Source organism: Struthio camelus, chromosome 1, assembly GCF_040807025.1.
Source record: "Struthio camelus isolate bStrCam1 chromosome 1, bStrCam1.hap1, whole genome shotgun sequence".
Classification (NCBI taxonomy): Eukaryota; Metazoa; Chordata; class Aves; order Struthioniformes; family Struthionidae; genus Struthio; species Struthio camelus.
This window is the reverse complement of record NC_090942.1, coordinates 31,446,931-31,464,883: the sequence shown is the minus strand read 5'-3', so window position 1 is coordinate 31,464,883 and position 17,953 is coordinate 31,446,931. Positions and strand designations below refer to the sequence as shown.

At 35.8% G+C, this 17,953-nt stretch overlaps 1 protein-coding gene across 4 annotated transcripts in view; it reads right to left on the bottom strand.

Moving 5' to 3' along the window:
- The window catches only part of DOCK4 (dedicator of cytokinesis 4), a 267,634-nt gene that overhangs the window by 84,981 nt on the left and 164,700 nt on the right, over positions 1 to 17,953 (bottom strand). For all 4 annotated transcript variants that reach the window (XM_068933119.1, XM_068933107.1, XM_068933099.1 and 1 more), the window contains exons 14-17: positions 8,303 to 8,427; positions 6,627 to 6,789; positions 2,867 to 2,973; positions 1,406 to 1,562 (exon numbers count right to left, since the gene is read on the bottom strand). In XM_068933119.1, the coding sequence (XP_068789220.1) occupies positions 1,406 to 1,562; positions 2,867 to 2,973; positions 6,627 to 6,789; positions 8,303 to 8,427 (552 nt within the window). The remainder of the gene's footprint in view (positions 1 to 1,405; positions 1,563 to 2,866; positions 2,974 to 6,626; positions 6,790 to 8,302; positions 8,428 to 17,953) is intronic.

Genomic DNA, 17,953 nt, shown 5'->3' with positions numbered 1-17,953 from the left:
TCACCAAGATGAACTTCCCAAAGAAGATCCTTGGAGAAAATATGAGCCTGTCTATTGAAAATATTTCCACCCTCTGAAGTACTGCTGAAATAATTGTCAACTCTTTCAGAGCTGAAAAGGGGATCAATATTATTCAGATATTCTACACCCTCTTATTCTGTACATGGTAAAAAAAAAAAAAAGTTGGAAAGTCTATGCCCTATCTCACACATCTATTTACATCAAGTATTAAATAACTCCTGTACTGCGAAACAAGTTAATGGCCTGAAATTCCTATAACCCTAGTCAAAGCCAAATTATTAATTTTTGACTCTGCATCAGCGAGACACTTAATTTCTGGGCCGCATTTTTGCGCATTGTGTAAGTACCAGCAGACTGATGTGACTACCTATATCAAGGCCTTTAACTGAAGCAAGTTTAGTCCATGATGGCCTGTTAGCACTTTTGCAGAAACTCTTTCATTGATTAACTTCTATCACTTCAAAGCTAATTGCTATGGGAATACAGAATGGATGTGCACAGTAAAACAGACCACTTATTATTCGCATATAGTTCTACTTTGGACACTTACTACTAAATGGCGAAAATTAAGATACAAATTTCCATTTAAAAAGCTGCTCTAGTGGCTTTTAAACACCTATAATTAATTTGCAAGCAATTAGCAATTTTATCACCATACATATGAGAAGGGTAAAGACACAGTTATCTCACAAAGGAGACAGCTAAGCAAGTTCTTAAAACTGTGATAAACAGCTTAGAAAAAATATTACGAAACCATGGGGGATATCAAAGAATGGTCAGAAACACATAAGCAAGCAAATATACAAGATCTGGAAGTCTGTGGAAAACTGTTTCAGTTATAAACTAATGTACTTAGTACAGCAAATAAACAAGGCTAAGAATTTTATATAGAGCAAAGGTAAAGAGCTCAAATATCTCATGCTCATTAGGTCAGGTGTATAAGATTGTTTTTATCATTCAAAAGTAGCAAATGTTTGTTGATTTACAAGAAGAGAAACAATACAACAGAAAAGCAGTAAGTACCTAATTAAAACAAAACTGCCACAGCCTAAAGCATGCAATAAGCACTTCATAAAAACTCTAAAACAAACAGATTAAGAGGTTTTTCCAGAGCAGCTGGGTTTTGATAGTTGATTCCAAGAATGCTGTATTTGATTTCAATATCATGTTAATTTTAAAAGCATTCTTGAACTACTTAAAATCAGTGGTTCATCATGTTACACTGGTTTCCTTCTGGACATCAAAAATTAGGAAGAAAATCAGTTGGTAAAACTGTTATAATGTAAACTCTTTTTTGAGTACATCTGTGCTTGCTTGGCATGGAAAAGGCTACCTATCACATCCCTTTGAATTCATCATGTTTTAAATAATCAATGCATCTTACCATTCTGTGTGAGCTTAGTGGAGCAAAGAAAGGACGTTATCCAGAAGGACTCTTTAGTGGTTTTTACTGCTTGGCTGTTGTGTCCTAGGAAAATTCCCTTTGAAAAGGGGAGTTTGAGGTAGCGACTAGAATCCTGAAGATTTGTGTTCTCTTCACACTGTGAAAACAAACCAGTTAAAAATCACTGCACTGCATAAAAATAAAGGACCAGATTCTAAACCATATGAAGCATTACTATTTCTTTGGCACCGACTGAAGAAAGACAATTTTCACTATGTGAGGACCTTCTACAAATGAATTCTCACAAGTCAAATCTGTTAAATAAGATTTCTGTTTAAATGATGATACACCCAACTTTGCATTGTATTTCTTGCTGATTGCGTTGTTTTAAAAAAAAACTCCAAGACCTTTAGTCAGGTATAGCTTACATTAAAGTATGCAAAAGTTGCTTTATAATGTATCCAGCAAGTCTTGTGATTAAGTTTAAACATATATAAAAATACTACAAATATTTAAAGATTATCTAATGTACTAGATCTAATATTTAAACATTTTTAACACATAAAAAAACAACACCAAGCCATCTTAAATGTATACGCCGAACATGCAGTACATTATCAGCATAAAGCCTAACATAAAAAAAAAGTTTTACATGTCTTTCCAATTCTTTATTCTTCTTTTGCATAGGAGCTATCTAAGCCATTGATATAAAGACTACCCCTATAGACAAAATGAGTCAGTACATTCTCTAACTAAAAATATTATTGTTTCAGATGGGAAAGTTAGATTAAGCTTTTATAAGCATAAATAAACTAAGCTCATTTACGTACCCTGCTTTCATGGATAGTTCTCACTAATGAGAAATGTTTGTTTCTTCTTTGTTTTCAGATTGCAGCTCTGTCTTTGACATTAAAATCTAACAACTTTGCACAGATTATATCAAATGAATAGCTACAAATTGTTGTGTTTAAATCTAAAATTTAATGTGGAGCTTATCAAAATCCTCTAAAGACAGGTAATTGTTAAATTTGGAAACAAAAAAGAAATTCCGCAGAACAGAAATATCTGTAAAAAAGATGCCATGGAGTGGATGTACATGAGTGACAAAGGAGAAGGGCTTGCTTGATTTTCCATCTTCAGCAATTTATAAGTGGTATAGAGTGTAAGTTACACTCTAACGCACTTTGCATGTTTTAACTGATCTTACCTTTGTGAAATTCACTATGAATATAATGTACTCCATTAGCACTTCACAGTACAACTACTGCACTGCATTCCTAGATTCAATTGCCGTTTGTAACAAGAACCATAATATTAAAGAATCAGCAAAGGATATTTTAATAGTGACAAGATTATCACTCATTTGGCAAAGACTACGGACCTTCTCAGTCTAATGTTTCTGGATCTTTGTGATATGTTCCAGAGGAATCATTACAGTTAATGATTTCTAATTCAAATTACCTTGTGTACAATGAGTTCATGGGTGCCATCTGGCAGTGTCCTACCATTTTCCTGCATCAGGGGTACGAAAGAAAAGCCAAACAACTTCTTCTCACCCTTTTCTTTTGCTGAAATACACATATAAAAAACAGCACTTACAGTTAACATTACACATTTTAGACAAAGTAAATGGACATAATCCAGGATAAGAAAGTATACTGGAAGCTAGTTGCAGCTAGTCAAACAAAGAACATCTTAAACCTCTTTTTTATGTTTCTGTAAAAGTAAACAAATTCCAACATCATAAATTATTGTGTTTTTTACCAGTTTTTCTTAAAACTGATGCCAGTTGCAAGATGGATAAAAATAGGAGTTCCTTAAAATATGTCTTTGTTTCCTGTTCTGACATGAAAAACTTTTCTAATAATAGCATATATACCAGATGGGCCAAGTTAAAACCTTGCATCTGACACTCTCATTCTGGGAAAGTCCACACCTGACCCTTGTATAGAAATTACTGATAGTTGACATATTCCCCTTAAGCTTTTGCCACACATTGAGCTTATTCATAAAGTTAGTTTATTTATTTTGTACTTATCATTCATGAACTAAAATGGTAAATAAATTTGAATGCAAAAGGTGTGTGTGATATTTTGCAGGCTAGTTGCGAGCAAAGATCTTCGCACAGACTGCTGACAATGGAAGACTCTCAGTTCTTGCAAATTGCACCTTATTACACCCTGACAAACGGGCAATCTGTATCCAGGGACTGTCTATTCACACCTCACAGAATCAGGCTTTAAATGAGAACTAAGAAGTAATAACACATAAAAATGAGCCAAAGTTTAGAGAAAGTACAAATTTATAATGTGCTTGCATACTAGATATTTTTGCATTGTGTACCTCTTGATGATAGAGGGGTTTTGTTTTCTTCATAACACTGGTATAGATTTATCTTCACTCACAGTCTTGCAAATATTAGGAAAAGATACTGTCTATCTCCCTTCTTCTGTGGCATAGGATTAATCAAAAAGAAACTTCTGCAAATTGCTCTTCTAAAGATTTCCATCCCCTCCTTCCACAAATGTATTATAGCAGTCTAGAGAAAGATGCGTCTCCTTAGTAGGCTTCCACAGGACAGACTCTGAAACCTCAAAGATGTGAATCCTGGGGAAACCATCAGAAGACGAATGACTAAGCCAGGCTATTCAGCAGCCTTAGCAATCTCTTTCCTCTTCCCCATGTGGAAACTTTGAAAATGCTGCATTTTCAATCCTATCCCAGAAAATACCCTCATAGTCACCCCCCGCCCCAAGACAAAGATGGAAAGTGTTACGCAACCAAAGTCAGTGAACTGGAACAGCATACTATATCTTATGTCAAAAATAGCATTATTTTATATTAGCTAACAATATTTTGAATTACTGTCTTTTAAAATCACATGAGAACTGGCAGATTTTATTTCACAGAGAAGACACAGAGGCAGGGAAAATTATCTCTAGCAGAAAATTCTTACAAAGTGCAGGATATCTAGGAAGCGGCTATGAGAAGGATAAAGGGAGGTGACTACCAAGAAGAGGTATAACTAACTACAGCATGATTAGATACTGCAGTTTATTATGTCAGAAAGCCTTCTCTTCTTCTATAATAGTTCTAAAAAGCATTCTAAAAGTGTATAAAAACCTGTATCTCTTTGCCTACAATCAAGATATTGCCCATATACTCTCATGCAAGAATATTTTTGGCACAAACATCTCAACTAGCTGACGTTTGTCCTACTCTTGACCTAGCCGGAAAAACCCTTAGCCATCTTGCTATTGTTTCTGGATGAAAATAAATCTATCTATCTTTAGTTTTCCTAGCGCTTCTGTAATCCTGTGAATGCTTGTCAAAGCAAGGTCTGCTCTCCCTGGAGTGCTTTATGTCAGCTTAGCTAGTTTTCATTTGCAAGGCTCCCTTGAAGTCATTTGCTTTTACTGACAACACAAGAAGTGCTTGTACAAATAGCTTAATCTGCCTCCTTCTGAAGCGCAACAATTCTTTTGCCTCGCATCTCTCAGTTACGGTTAAACAGCAGACTCTAATGGTGATGATACTAGATACAGAAAAGACTTTTTTCTTGGGACTTTAGTTTTATTGGAAGGATGCAACAGAGACTAAGCTTTCAGTTTGCCATCCTAAAACTGGCTTCATGAAGCAAGTGAAGTCAGTGAAAAAGTTGTAAATTTAGCACATCTTTTCTGTCTGTAAATCTGTCTTTAAATTTTTGAAGTATTTATCTTTATTCCAGTGTCTGTCATGATAGACCACATTATGCCATGGTCTTTGTAAGACCAGCATTTATAGAAGAAAATGTGTTCTACTCCCAGAAGAGATTTGCAGATTATCTCTTCTAATGGTTTCTGTTATCTCATTGTAAGTTGGAAAGCAGTCTTCTGGAATGACTTGATTTTTAGTAAAGAAAAATAATGAAACCCCTCAAATACGGAGTCTTAGCTATATATAGAATGCTAGCAGACCCAAATGATTGCGACTTAGCCAATCCAACATGACAACAAGAGCCATTTTGTGTGTGTTAATTATCCTTCATAGTAGCTTCTGCCTACCAGTTTCTATTTTAGGTCAGTCTCAGACTACATTGCACTTCTGTTTTACAATAAAGCATCTACCTCCATAGATATGACTGAAGATACCGCTTCTCTTTATACGATGTTAGACTTCAGATAATATTCTCAAATTTGGATGCCTAAGGTTAAATTCCAAAACCCATGTATCACTTCAATATAAATCCGACTGCAAAATGCTGAGAATGTGCTATTGAAGCTAATTAGAGTGCATATATATGAATGAATTTTGGAGCCCAAGTTTAGCACAGTTGGCATCGTATAGGCAACCAAACCATGGCAAAAAGATAGAGTCTGTACTGCATGGGAAAGACTGTGCAAAAATGTATAACAAATCCATCTGGAACATGCCATTGTAATTTTTATTTTATTACTCGGCAGTTTATAAAAGAAATTAAAAAAAAACTTAATGAAAATTATTTTTCGTATATTATCTGTTCCCTGCATTTTGTCCTTTTTTTTATGTACCTGAAGTCTAAAGATACCGTCACTTGTGTGTGCACCATTTTCCACAAACACTCTAAATAATGAAATCTTGCAGTACCTGCATCACCAGAAGGAGGTAAACAATAGCAGCAGTTTAAAAGACACACAGTTTTATCCACCTGCCTATACTAGCTCAAACCCACGTCTTCCATGCCTTGTACAAAGAACATGGATCCAGAATTCAGCAACAGTATCACTTTTGCCCCTAAATCATCTCTAAATTGTTGAGAATATTCAGGGAATTTCAGAATGAGTGGGTCTGAGGCTTTGGGAGGGGTCAAAAAAGTAATGTTAATTGACCATACTGTGTCTGTGCACTTTTCCAATTGTATGGATTGCTAAACACGTACTAAGAAGCAAGTATCAATTCTGATAATTCACCAGCTTAACTCTAAATTTTCATTTTCAGTTTTCCTGAAATTCTGCTTTACATTTACAGCTGTAATATTGCATATTTCTTTATTAATAAAGCGAGACTGGTTTCTCATAGTATTTAGGCTTTACCAAAGCAAAAAGTTCCACTAAGCAGAGCTGCAAGCCTGAAAAGCTATGTCACTGAAGTATTGCAGAGAAAGAGTTTAAACAGCTGTCTTTTTCCTGGGGTGTTGTGAAAACTCTTGTGCTTACTGCAGGTGTAACACAGAGGACTACCAGAAGTTGTGAATGCTTACTGGAACAATGCCGGAATTCACAGCGGATGTGTGCTCCTCTGAACTTATCCACAGGAATAGGAAGTTTCAGCAACTCAGCCCATCTGGGACCATTGTTATGATAAAGCACAAAGGAATGGTACTCGCTAGCTGGTGGCTCCCCAGAGCCAAATGAGATAAAATCCTAACGAAGAAAAAACATTGGTTAAAGATGTAAAGACAGATTAGTTTTCCTGATAAGATGTCATTAAGGACTGCTTGTACAACGAATACTACTTAATAATTACACTCATATCGTTAAGCGCCGCATGTGGTATAATGCTGTGTATTATAAAACTCACAAAAATACTAGCACTTTGTTAATAATTACTGATTAGAAAAAATGGCAAAAATCATCAACACAGAGGAGAATCAAAGAATTATATAGGGGGAACTGGGTGAGCAGGAAGGTTTAGGCAACAACTATAATGTGGTGTCCCCCTGATACAGGAGGGTCCTTCGAGCCTTATGCCCAGCTCCATTCCCCAAATTTTAAGTGAGAGAAGACCAGCCCAGGCTCCAAGACTTGTAGTCATCTGAAATAAGACTGTAGCCCTAGTACTGTTAGTATTATTTCCCAGTATGAAAAAAGAGAGAAATCCAAATCCCCTGACTGCGGCGGACATGCACAGTGCTGTCTGCCTTTAACACACCCATGATTGCTGTACCATGAGATAGCAAAGCAGGCAAATGGATTTGCATCCCCTGTCTTGGGGATACCTATCAATTCTCTATGGGCAAAATATGCTACAACTGTTGCTATTCTCCTCAGTAATTATGAGGTATCAGCTTTGCATAGGAACTATCCTTGCTATATACATACAATGTGTGTGTATATGTATGCATATAGGTATGTATATATATATCACAAACAGACATAACGTGCATTTACATACACAATCTCATTTTACAGATGTATACACACAAACACACACACACACACACACACACACAGAGCATGATCCAGACTATTTGTGTCTGCCTTTCTTCATTTTGTCACCTCAACATCAGTCAGAGCCTATGGAAAAAGTACTTTTAAATAAAAAGAAAAATAATTTGATGCTAAAGGCGCATGGAAAAGGTTGAGGGTGAACAAAAATGTTTTAGTGCAAAAAAATCTGAGAAATAGTGATCTATTAGTGTGTCAAATTAAAATCTGAAGTGATTAATGCCTGCTAGTAAACGATCAACAACAGCGTATAATCAAATCTGAAGAAAGGAATGAACATTATCTTATCTTTTTATTACCACATCATGGTGATTTTTGCAAAGATCTCCAATTCATTCGAACAAGACAACAAATGCAAAATGATTGAAATGTGCCAATCTTCTGTGTGGCATGATAAAAAGTACATTTTTACTAAAAAAGTGAAAATATGAAATCAAAATTCTCCAAAAATTGATCTTGCTTCAACGTTTTCCAGCATCTTAATGGAAGCATTACTTATTTGGCTGGTAATTGTAGAGGAGATAAAAATGCATTTTATAAAGATCTTGAGCAAAAGTGGAAATATTTTGCATATTTAAAGACAGTAAAAGGTAAACATGAACATGAACTTACCAAAGCATTTTCTTACTCTTTAACAAAAGCAAAGTTGATTTACGTATGAAAAAGTATATCAAAATTAATTATAGCAACGAAAAATGTATGAAGATACCTTTAAAATTTGACCATTGCTGTCCACAACATGCATTGTCACTTCTACATTTCTGGCCACACTTTTTCCTCCTTTCTCAAATTCTCCTCTTTCCACAGTGATATATAAATCATTCCTCATTTCACCTAAAAAAAAAAAAAAGTGTGTAAAAGTCAGTTCAAATTGCTTACTTTTTGCTTTTATTCTTACCACTGTAAGACTGTCATCATCTTTTCAGACAGAGGATGGTATCACATCCACAAATTACTAGAATATTGGAATTTTAAATAGCAATTTTTTTCACAACCTAAGAAAAACAAAGCTTCATCCCTATAAAAGTGCAAGACACTATCTGCCATACTAAAGCAATTCCAAGGACTTTTAGCCATCTGTTAGCTCTTTTCGGTTTTCACAGTAGCATCTGCAGTTATACTTAAGCTGGTGTGCAGCTTCACTTATTATTAGTCTTCTGATTTACAGAATATTAACATATTTTCCTTCATTTGTAATATTTACACTTCTCTGTTTAAGGAGTCCTTGATAAACTCACTAGAACTTGTTTTCAGTTAGTCTCAGAAAGAAAGTTTATTTCTTTGCTCATTACTCTTCAAAATAAAAAAAAAAAGGCCCCATCCCCAAACGCACACAAAGAAAAGAGTCTCCAGGTACACGTATTCAAATCTGTCTCCTTTATGACCCAAAAATCTTAACTACATTTTACATTAAGAGAAGGTTCCAAAGTATTCTACTGAAAAGTTAGGTTGTTTTTTGCTTGCTGGAAAGAGTTCTGACAGGTTTAAAACTTCATCAGCACACTCAAATTACAAATACAAAGCAGGCACTACATAATGGTATGTAATATGTACAAGTTCTAAAATACTGCTAGTACGTGTAAATAGAAATTATTTGCAAATTCACCTATTAACATGCTAAATAATCACTAAGATCTTGACTGATTATGGATTAGATCTATGCTGATTTTATTTTAATTGCACTTGACACAAACCACAAAGTTTATAAACGATGAAAGGAAGAAAGACTGGTGGGCAACTGCTCAGGCAGGTGGAAGAAGCAGTATGAGTAGTGACTGGAGTGTCTGATCTTGTACTACCTTCTTACCAATTGTCATGTGAAACTGATACAACTGTGGAAGAGGTACTCTACAAACAGATAGACCGAACAGAAATAAATACCAGAATCAGATGGTATTCACTTAAGAGTCACACGAGAAGTCAAGGATGAAATAGTTTTGGTACTAATAAGAGTGTGCAATCACTGAATGAAACACGTGGGAAGCAGGTTCAAAATAAACAAAAGGCGGTGGTTATTCAGTAACAGACAGCAGACTTGGAAAAACCTTTCCAAAGGATATTGCCAGTGTTAGAAATTTTTAAGAGTCCATCAGAAGAGCAGATAAGTACTTGGAATAGTACTAACCACTACAGGATATAGAACACACAATCAGGAAGCTCAGGAAATCCCTTGAGCTGAAAATATTCGGATACTGGGAGAGCACCAGAGGGGAATTAGCATATATGCATATACGCATGACCAGTTCCCTGCAATTCTCTAGCTGGCTGTTTACAACACTGGGCTAGACAGGTCCTCAGTTCGAATTAGTAAAGTTGTTCTTATTGTTCAAGCCACAAGACGACCCTTAGAAATATCAGATTCTGATTATTTCTAGGTTTTAGGGAAGCCTTATTATTTCTACATTTCAGTAACTTTTCATTGTAAAAGTTTCAGAAACCAGCACACAGTTGCAAGGGAGTATGCAACATGTTGAGTCCCTGCTTCTATGCTAGCCTAGGTTCTAGTTAGCGCTGGCAGTTGGTCACTTCTATGAGTTTCAAATTCAGAAAGAATGTCAATACTTATTAATCAAAAAGAGAAGATTTGAAATATAACTAACTGATTTTAGCAAACAACTTGCAATTGAAGCTATAACGAAGCTCTTTAAAGAATAACCTGAATTCTAGATGCACCTTTGCTAAATTCAGTCAATAATGTTTATTTATCTGGAAGGAATTAATCCCATTTTCCATGGGTTCTGACAGAAACGTAACCATAAACCAGCATTTCCTCCATAAATTGCATTACTTAGTACAGATGAAACTCTGAAAATCACTTTTATTTTTTAAAAGAATAAACTGTGCAGAATTTAAATGAAAAACAAGAAAGCATTTCTAAAAAAGTAATCATAGCTTCTCAAAACCTAAGTAGGCTTTCAAAACTTGCGTCTGTATTTTAAGGTCCTAAGGAAAAATTTTGAAGTTTCACTTTTTTAGATGTCAGAAAAAAATCACTTCACATGGAAGAAAAGTCAAAGGAGGAGGATGTACTTTAATAATTGTTGTCTAATTATTCTCTTAGAGAAATCTTGGCAGAGTGTGCCATTGGGGTGCTGAGATGATAGTTTAGATGGCATTCTTCCTGATCTACATTCATTCAGGAAGCTCTACTCTGTTTTCAAAGTCTCAGAGCAAATCAAGTCATTTGAGTCACCTTACTGAAAGGAGAAGAGAAAAAAAAAAGCCAACTCATGCAAGCCAAATTAAACCAAAGAGAACAGAGAATAAGTCTCTCACACTATAGGAGGAACAATGGTGTTTTATATGGATATGAAAGTAGAAGGGAGCGGATAAATACACTGGAAAATTAATCAAGCAAGAAAGTAAGCTATGGGTTATATATCAAGGGTACAGTCTGCATCTGGCAGATATAAAAAGCAGTTTCCTTTTCTCAAAAGACATGGTATACCTGACACTTTATAATCTTTTCCAAAAATAAAAATAGTAGTTTCTGGCTTAATCTTGGCCTTGAGTATCTGGATTTGTACTCGCATATATTTCACTTTTGCTTAAAAAAAGATCACTACTTGCAACCATAATGTATGGAAAACCAGACCTACACCGAATTTGCACAGTTCACATAATTACAGTGGAAAGTTAAGACCTTTAAACTAAGCTCTTCACAAATCTTTAGCACAATATTTATATGAACACATCACAAATAAAAGCATGGAAGATTAAAAAGTCAATAGGGTTGTAAAAATGAAGCACAAAGCCTTACCAGAAAATAGAACTGCTGACTGAAAAAAAAAATGGATTTGGGAAGTAAACCTTACTACCTCACTTTGGAAAGGAACAAGAAAAGAAAATTCAGATAAAAATAGACAAAAATATACTTGGATCCAAATTTTTCAGAATTATTTAGCTCTCCAGTATCCTGGAGTTTTCTTCATCACCTAAATCCTCAGTGTAGAAATGCCATTGCTTCAATCTTCATTGACATAAATTACTTTTCATAAAACTGAAACTGTGTGTGTAAAACTCTAAGTTAGGGCATTATTTTGTGGAATCTCTTCCAGTAAAAAAATTTCCAACCTCCTATATAGAATATTCAACTATCAGCAAATGCTTGAATGTAAGATACCCATACTCCTTTCACTGATATTTTTCATTTATATAAACTATAATTAAGTATTAGATTACAAGAACACGTCCCCTTTTTCTATAGGATCTTTGCCTCAACCAGTAGACCAGACAGATAATTCTCACAGGTTGAATCATCTTGTTTTTCCTAAAAGAGGCAATTATAGCCACAAGCAGCACTAAAAGGGAAAGTCCTGCTCACTATCTAATTTCTGAGGTATCTGATAGACAGATGGTACCTTCAGCAAAAGTATTTGCACGATTCAAACAAGTATTTCCTAGGTGCATACATACTGAAATCTTTCTAAAGATTTATACTTGACCAAATGTGAGGAATTTACCCAGAAACAAGACAGGCATGTCCTAGTTATTAGAGGACATCAGATTTTAATTACTGGTCCAAACGATGCACATGCAATTGAATATCAGTCAAATATGATGAGGTGTTAACCACGGCAGAAAAAAGCAACACACTTATCCCAGCTTCACGTTCAGAAATGGCAACCACAGTTGCCTTCTTCAAGTTTGCTTCAGTGAAAACATTTAATGGTTATTTTCAGCCTAAGGTTTGGTATAGGAATAAGCAAGTGGAAACAATACAGAAAATGATGATCAACTTTAAGATGACAAGTCTATCTCTGCCTATAATGAAGTTGTGTGGTATGAAAGATCTAGACCATCTGAAGGCACTTCTTTCAAAAGAAAGCGCAGCTCATTCTTGCCTGTTCAACAGAGCATCTCTGCCCCTCAAATCCTATTGCAACTACAGTTTTTAAGATTTCTGAATTCACCAGGGCTCCAGGGCTTCTGGACTGTGCAACAAACTTGTGGATGTAGACATCCAAACAGTAACAGCATTAACCAGCATGGGGTCAAACCCCACCATGAGTCAGCTTTGTGTAGGACTGAGCATGAAGTTTTCTGGGTAAGAGAAGGCTCCATAGAAAGGCAGATGATAATGATGTGATAATTATACATGGTTTTTGGTCTCCTGACATGTTTTAGGTCTCCTGAGATGTGAACTACACTTCCAGACATGTTGGTTATGTGCGGAGTCAACAGAAGCTGGAAAAAAAGCAAATTTAAAAAGCTGTATATTGCATTTCTGTGTTGTCTCAATCAAGTGCCCATCCTGGCACAGCTAACTTCTATCCACCATTCCCATATAAACTGAAGTCAACATGTAACAACCAACCATAAGTAGGACAGAAAGTTGATGTATATTAGATGTAAGAAGATTAATAATAAATTAGGGGGAAAAAAAAAGTTGTCATGGGTCCCTGTTAGAGTAAGAAGTAATAAGCACTCTCTTGGAAAAAAGGAAGAGCTGTGAGGACCAAAGACTGTATCTAAAGAAGCCAAGTCATTATAGTTCTTGCTTCAGATAATATAATTTTTCAACATATAGCATTACTAATAGCTTCTGTCCTAATCAGAGGAAGTGACGCATTAGATCCCAACGCTTTGGCATAACCGGGTTAGCGCACTATTGTTTCATCTATTTGACTTATCAAAAGCAGATTCTAAATATTAGAAGCCACAGAGTGAAGTATACTTAGAAGAGCTTCTACTATGAGGTGAGGGCTAAGTCTATATGAAAACTGAAGTTCCACAGAAGTTGATAAAAGGCCATAAAGTTGAAATGATGTGAATGATTACACAGCCTTAGCTTTCCAATGCAGCACAAGTATTGGATATACATACTGCAGGGACATTTGCTGAATTAAGTGAACTTAATTGTATTTGAAAGGTGCTGAATTGAAATGTCTCAATTGTTAAATCAGAGTTTGTACAGCACAGACCCAGCAGCACCTGTGTCTTCACATGGTCCTGCCAATACACACCAGCTTCGACCTGGCAAAAACAGCTCAAAAGCACAACTTACAGGCTGAGAGAGGAAAAAATAAAACCAAACCCTTCTTGCCCAAAATGTAAGTGCAAGTGAGGCACGCTACAGCTCCAGATTCCCAGTCTAAAAAAACAGAAGAAGCTGTAGCCAGACTTAATGACTTCAACCCAAGTAGCAACAAAGTGTCCAAAGGTTGAATTGGAGCGGAAGACCTGATCAGCATCAATTACAAGAAAGAGGCAATCACAAGGAGGAGGAGGAAAGGCCAATTAGAGCAGCAAAACAACTGCAAGACAGACTGCTGGAGGACAAGCTCTGCTAATGGAGGTCAGCCTTCCTGACCTGCCAGCTACAAAACACAAACTTTAAATAAAAAGAGAAAAAGCCAGGAGTAATTTGCACGTTGGAAATGACAATGCCTGCTCAGGGATCCCATCATCTCCACCATGCAGTTTCATTATGGCGTGGCATAGATAGATAGACTCCACTGGCTCATTTTCCTTCATAGATAGGTAGCTGAATTATCACTGCTCAGCAGCCTGCATACACACACAGGGCTGCTGCTGGTCACAGGATGTAAATCCAGCTACAGGACTTGCAGGCAAACTGCCTACAAGCTGCCCACAGCTCACACAAGCCACCAGTGCTCACACAAGAGCCCCAGCTGATGGGAGTAACAGGTGTAACCACCAGTGAGGAGATCAAGTCAGGGCAAGCATCAGGACAAGGCAGAACACATGTATGAAAGCATTGTTTGTTCTTTTATCTTTCTAGAAATGTTTTTACTTAACCTATCTGTAAAAATAGTTACACTTCATCACAAAACTGCTTTTGAACTTATGCTGAGGGCGTTGCAAGTTGCAATTGCAATACAGATACAAGGACGACGCAGGTATTATAAGATAAATCACATTTAGAACTGCAACATTTCTTCTGGCATATTCATATGGAATAAGGTTTTCAAGCTGAACATAGCTGTCAAAGATCAAAGGTAGTTGTCTTCGTTAGAAAGAAAAAGACTGTTTATTTTGCCCACCATCCTCAAGAAAGCTTTGTCGTGAAATAAATTCCAATTTGACTATTTACCACTGTAACAAAACACACTGAATCTGCAAATCTAAACTGTTCTTGACAGCAGCAGCTAATTTTAAAATAATTATGCGGAAGTCACTAGGGGCTGTTGATAGCAGCTACCTTTTTGAAAGCTTTGTTCAGAATTACAGATTCCTTTAGAATCAATTCCCTACTCTGCTCCCACGAACTGAACAGGAGCAGAAAGCATTATTTTGTTTACAGAAAGTTCCTGTTAATTCACATCTCTGTAAAATGCAAGGTAATAAGTTGCTCTGTTTTATAATTTAAACACGACTTAAACAGCTCTTAAAACAGCTTCAGTTGCAGAGACTGAAAATTTCTGAACATGGCATAGATAAAATGGTTTTATCTGGGCTCTAAACCTTGTGGATACAATATGGTTTAGAGCAAAGGCCTTTAAAAGACTTTGTAGAATGGGGCAAGAGCTGTGTAACTCCTACCGGCAAAAGGATCTCAAAAAAAAAATAAAAAAAATTAACAGATGATTCTAACTTGAGGAGAAGGCCAGAGACTGTCACCCTGCCTCCAACACCTCAAGTAAATGTGTTCTATGCCTTGCTGAAAACTAAGATATTATTATTGTCCATGCTGATACAGTGACAGTATCGAACAAACTTTGGAACAGAAGAGAAGGACAGGAAATCTTCCACTCCCTTTTCAGCCCAAGAGACTTGAAAAATGACAGCTAAAGGTCTCATGAGGAAAAACAGAAACATAGAGAACAAGGCAGAAGAGCTCAAATCAAAAGTAGGTGGCCCCTTATCTGAGGAAGGCAGCAGTGAGTACTAGGTAATGAAGTAGTGTGTAGACTAAAATTTAACAAGTTACACTACAAGCTGCTGCAGTAGTCACAACCTGGAGGCTGGATAAGTATCCTGAAGGATACTTTTAACTATCCACATGCGTGTTATATTAATATACATACTTGGGGGGGGGGGGAAGAAAAAAAGGATCAAGTCCTAGAATACTTTACCAATACTAAACTCTGCCTTTCTGGCAATAGAACTGTGATGGTCTGTTTTCTTCTAGTATATCTAGGATTTCAAAGTCAAGCTACACAGTTGTGTTTAATTAAAAATAAATAAATTTAACTAAGAAAAATCTAGTTACACAATCTGGCATTATTTGTGAAAATCAGTGTAGAAGGATGTTATCTGATAATGGAACATCTTTAAGGAGATCAGTTCAGAAAGATACAGGCACACTACATTTCACAAGGAATTTAATCACTGTAGTAAGTGAAATCCCACTACTGAAATTATTTCTTCTTTGTTTGGCATTGTAGAAGATACTGAAAGCGTGGCTGGCTGTTTATTTGTGAATATATTCTTGAAGAGAACAGATCTGAAGATCAGCACACTACTAATAGTTTTAAGAAGCAGGGCAAATCTTACTGACATGCTTAAACTGCCAGTGAACATCTGTGTCAGATCGAACAGCTGTGACAACCACCTATCAGCTATCTTGTCAGTGCTTTCTTGCCATATAGCAATCTTTTGACTACATACACTGCCCTACTGTGGCAAAGGGCAACTTTGCTATTTTCAAGAAGTTTTTACGCAGACTCAGAATAATTACCATTTTTGAGTAATGTTCACATATGACTCAGGATTGAGAGGATGTTTTACTTAGTGCTTAAATACATACATATGAAGAATATGGGAACCTTCTGGGCAATGCTTTGCAAGATCTTATTTCCTTATGTTTTCCTTTTATCTGTATTTAAATATATGACAGCAGCTGGGACAGAAAGAAATAACATCATTTCTATTATCTACATACTGTTAGCTATTTTCTAAATTCTTTATCACTACTGTTCTTGTATATATAAGGGAAACATTAAAACAAATCTGCATATGCTAGCATGTCAGGAGCATTACTGACTTAGGTAACAGAATTGCCTTTTTACCACTGGATTTAAGCTTGGTATTTAAATCAAAGGCAAAAAATGAATGAATAGATTCCTTTTCTAAGTTATCCCCTATTGTTCTTTTTCTGCAGAATGATGTTATATTTTCAGCTTTACTACAGAAACTATCAAGAAGCCCAGGAAACACTCAGCTAACAGTGGTTTAAGCATATGCAATGCCCTGTAAAAGGGATTCTCAAACTGATTCTCACTTTTAAATTTCAAATGGTATGTAGATGTACCATGTAAGACTCAATTGTTCTGTGATTCTTTCTCGGTCTTCATTTTAACAATGAGATGTAAAACAAGTTGATTTGAGCAAATAGAGAATAAAGGATTTACAAATGTTTTAAACAGAAAACTTGTTGATTTTCAATAGGTACAAATAAAAGAAATCATTTCCAACAGAATTTTGAGAGATCATTTTAAAAAGTTGTTTATTTGCTAATGCTATTACCTCTACATCAGCAAAGAAAAACTTCCAAGCCTAAACTTGTACATGCCTCCCACATACCATTGCTACATACGTTCTATGCTCAAAAGAAAGCTAACTCACTCTTCTGCATACTGCAGGAAGCCCTTTCCCCCTTCCTCTACTTCCAGAAGCTTTAATTGAGGAAGTTAAATTAAATTATGGCATTTCTTCCCTTTCTATAGTCTTCTATTTTTCCTTCGGTTCTCAATGAACCAAGAAAATAAGACAGAGATTATGGGAAGGGGAAGGAAAACAATCCAGAAGTTGCTTGTACTTAACTAACACAATATGTAGCCACGTATTAGTAACTTTGTTTCCTCCAGTGACTTGTAGAAATGGTAATTCCTCTAGTAGAAATAAGGCTTTAAAAAAAGTATTAAAACAGGATTTGGAAGGCAGAGGATATCCCCCACGGATTACCATAGTTTTATGAAAGGTCAAAATTCAGAGTGTCTTTACTTTGCTTAAACATATTTTGTGCAACCAACATATCCAGGTAATATTACAATTTGTAATTAAAAGTACATATTTTTGCATTCTTGGAAATCAGAAGAGCAAGGACAGGCAGGTGGAAACTTACTTTGTTCATACACTGAAGACAATGAGGAAGGTTGGAAAAAATCCATACCACTCCTTGTAGGAGAAAAATGTTTAAGAGTCTCAATCATACTTTTTTTTCCTCCTATAGAATCAACAGTTTTTCACTAAGTCCAGACTCATTGACAGCTACACAGACACAAATATACACTTAATATGATGAAAAGAACAGATTCCATAGCTTTCTTTACATTTTTACTCTCCAGCCTCTTATTCTAAGCTTACACCAGAAGCATGTTCTCCCTTTCAAAAATCATACCATTGAAAAAAACATATTATCGCATGAATAGCATTTTGAAAGATTATTTGTACA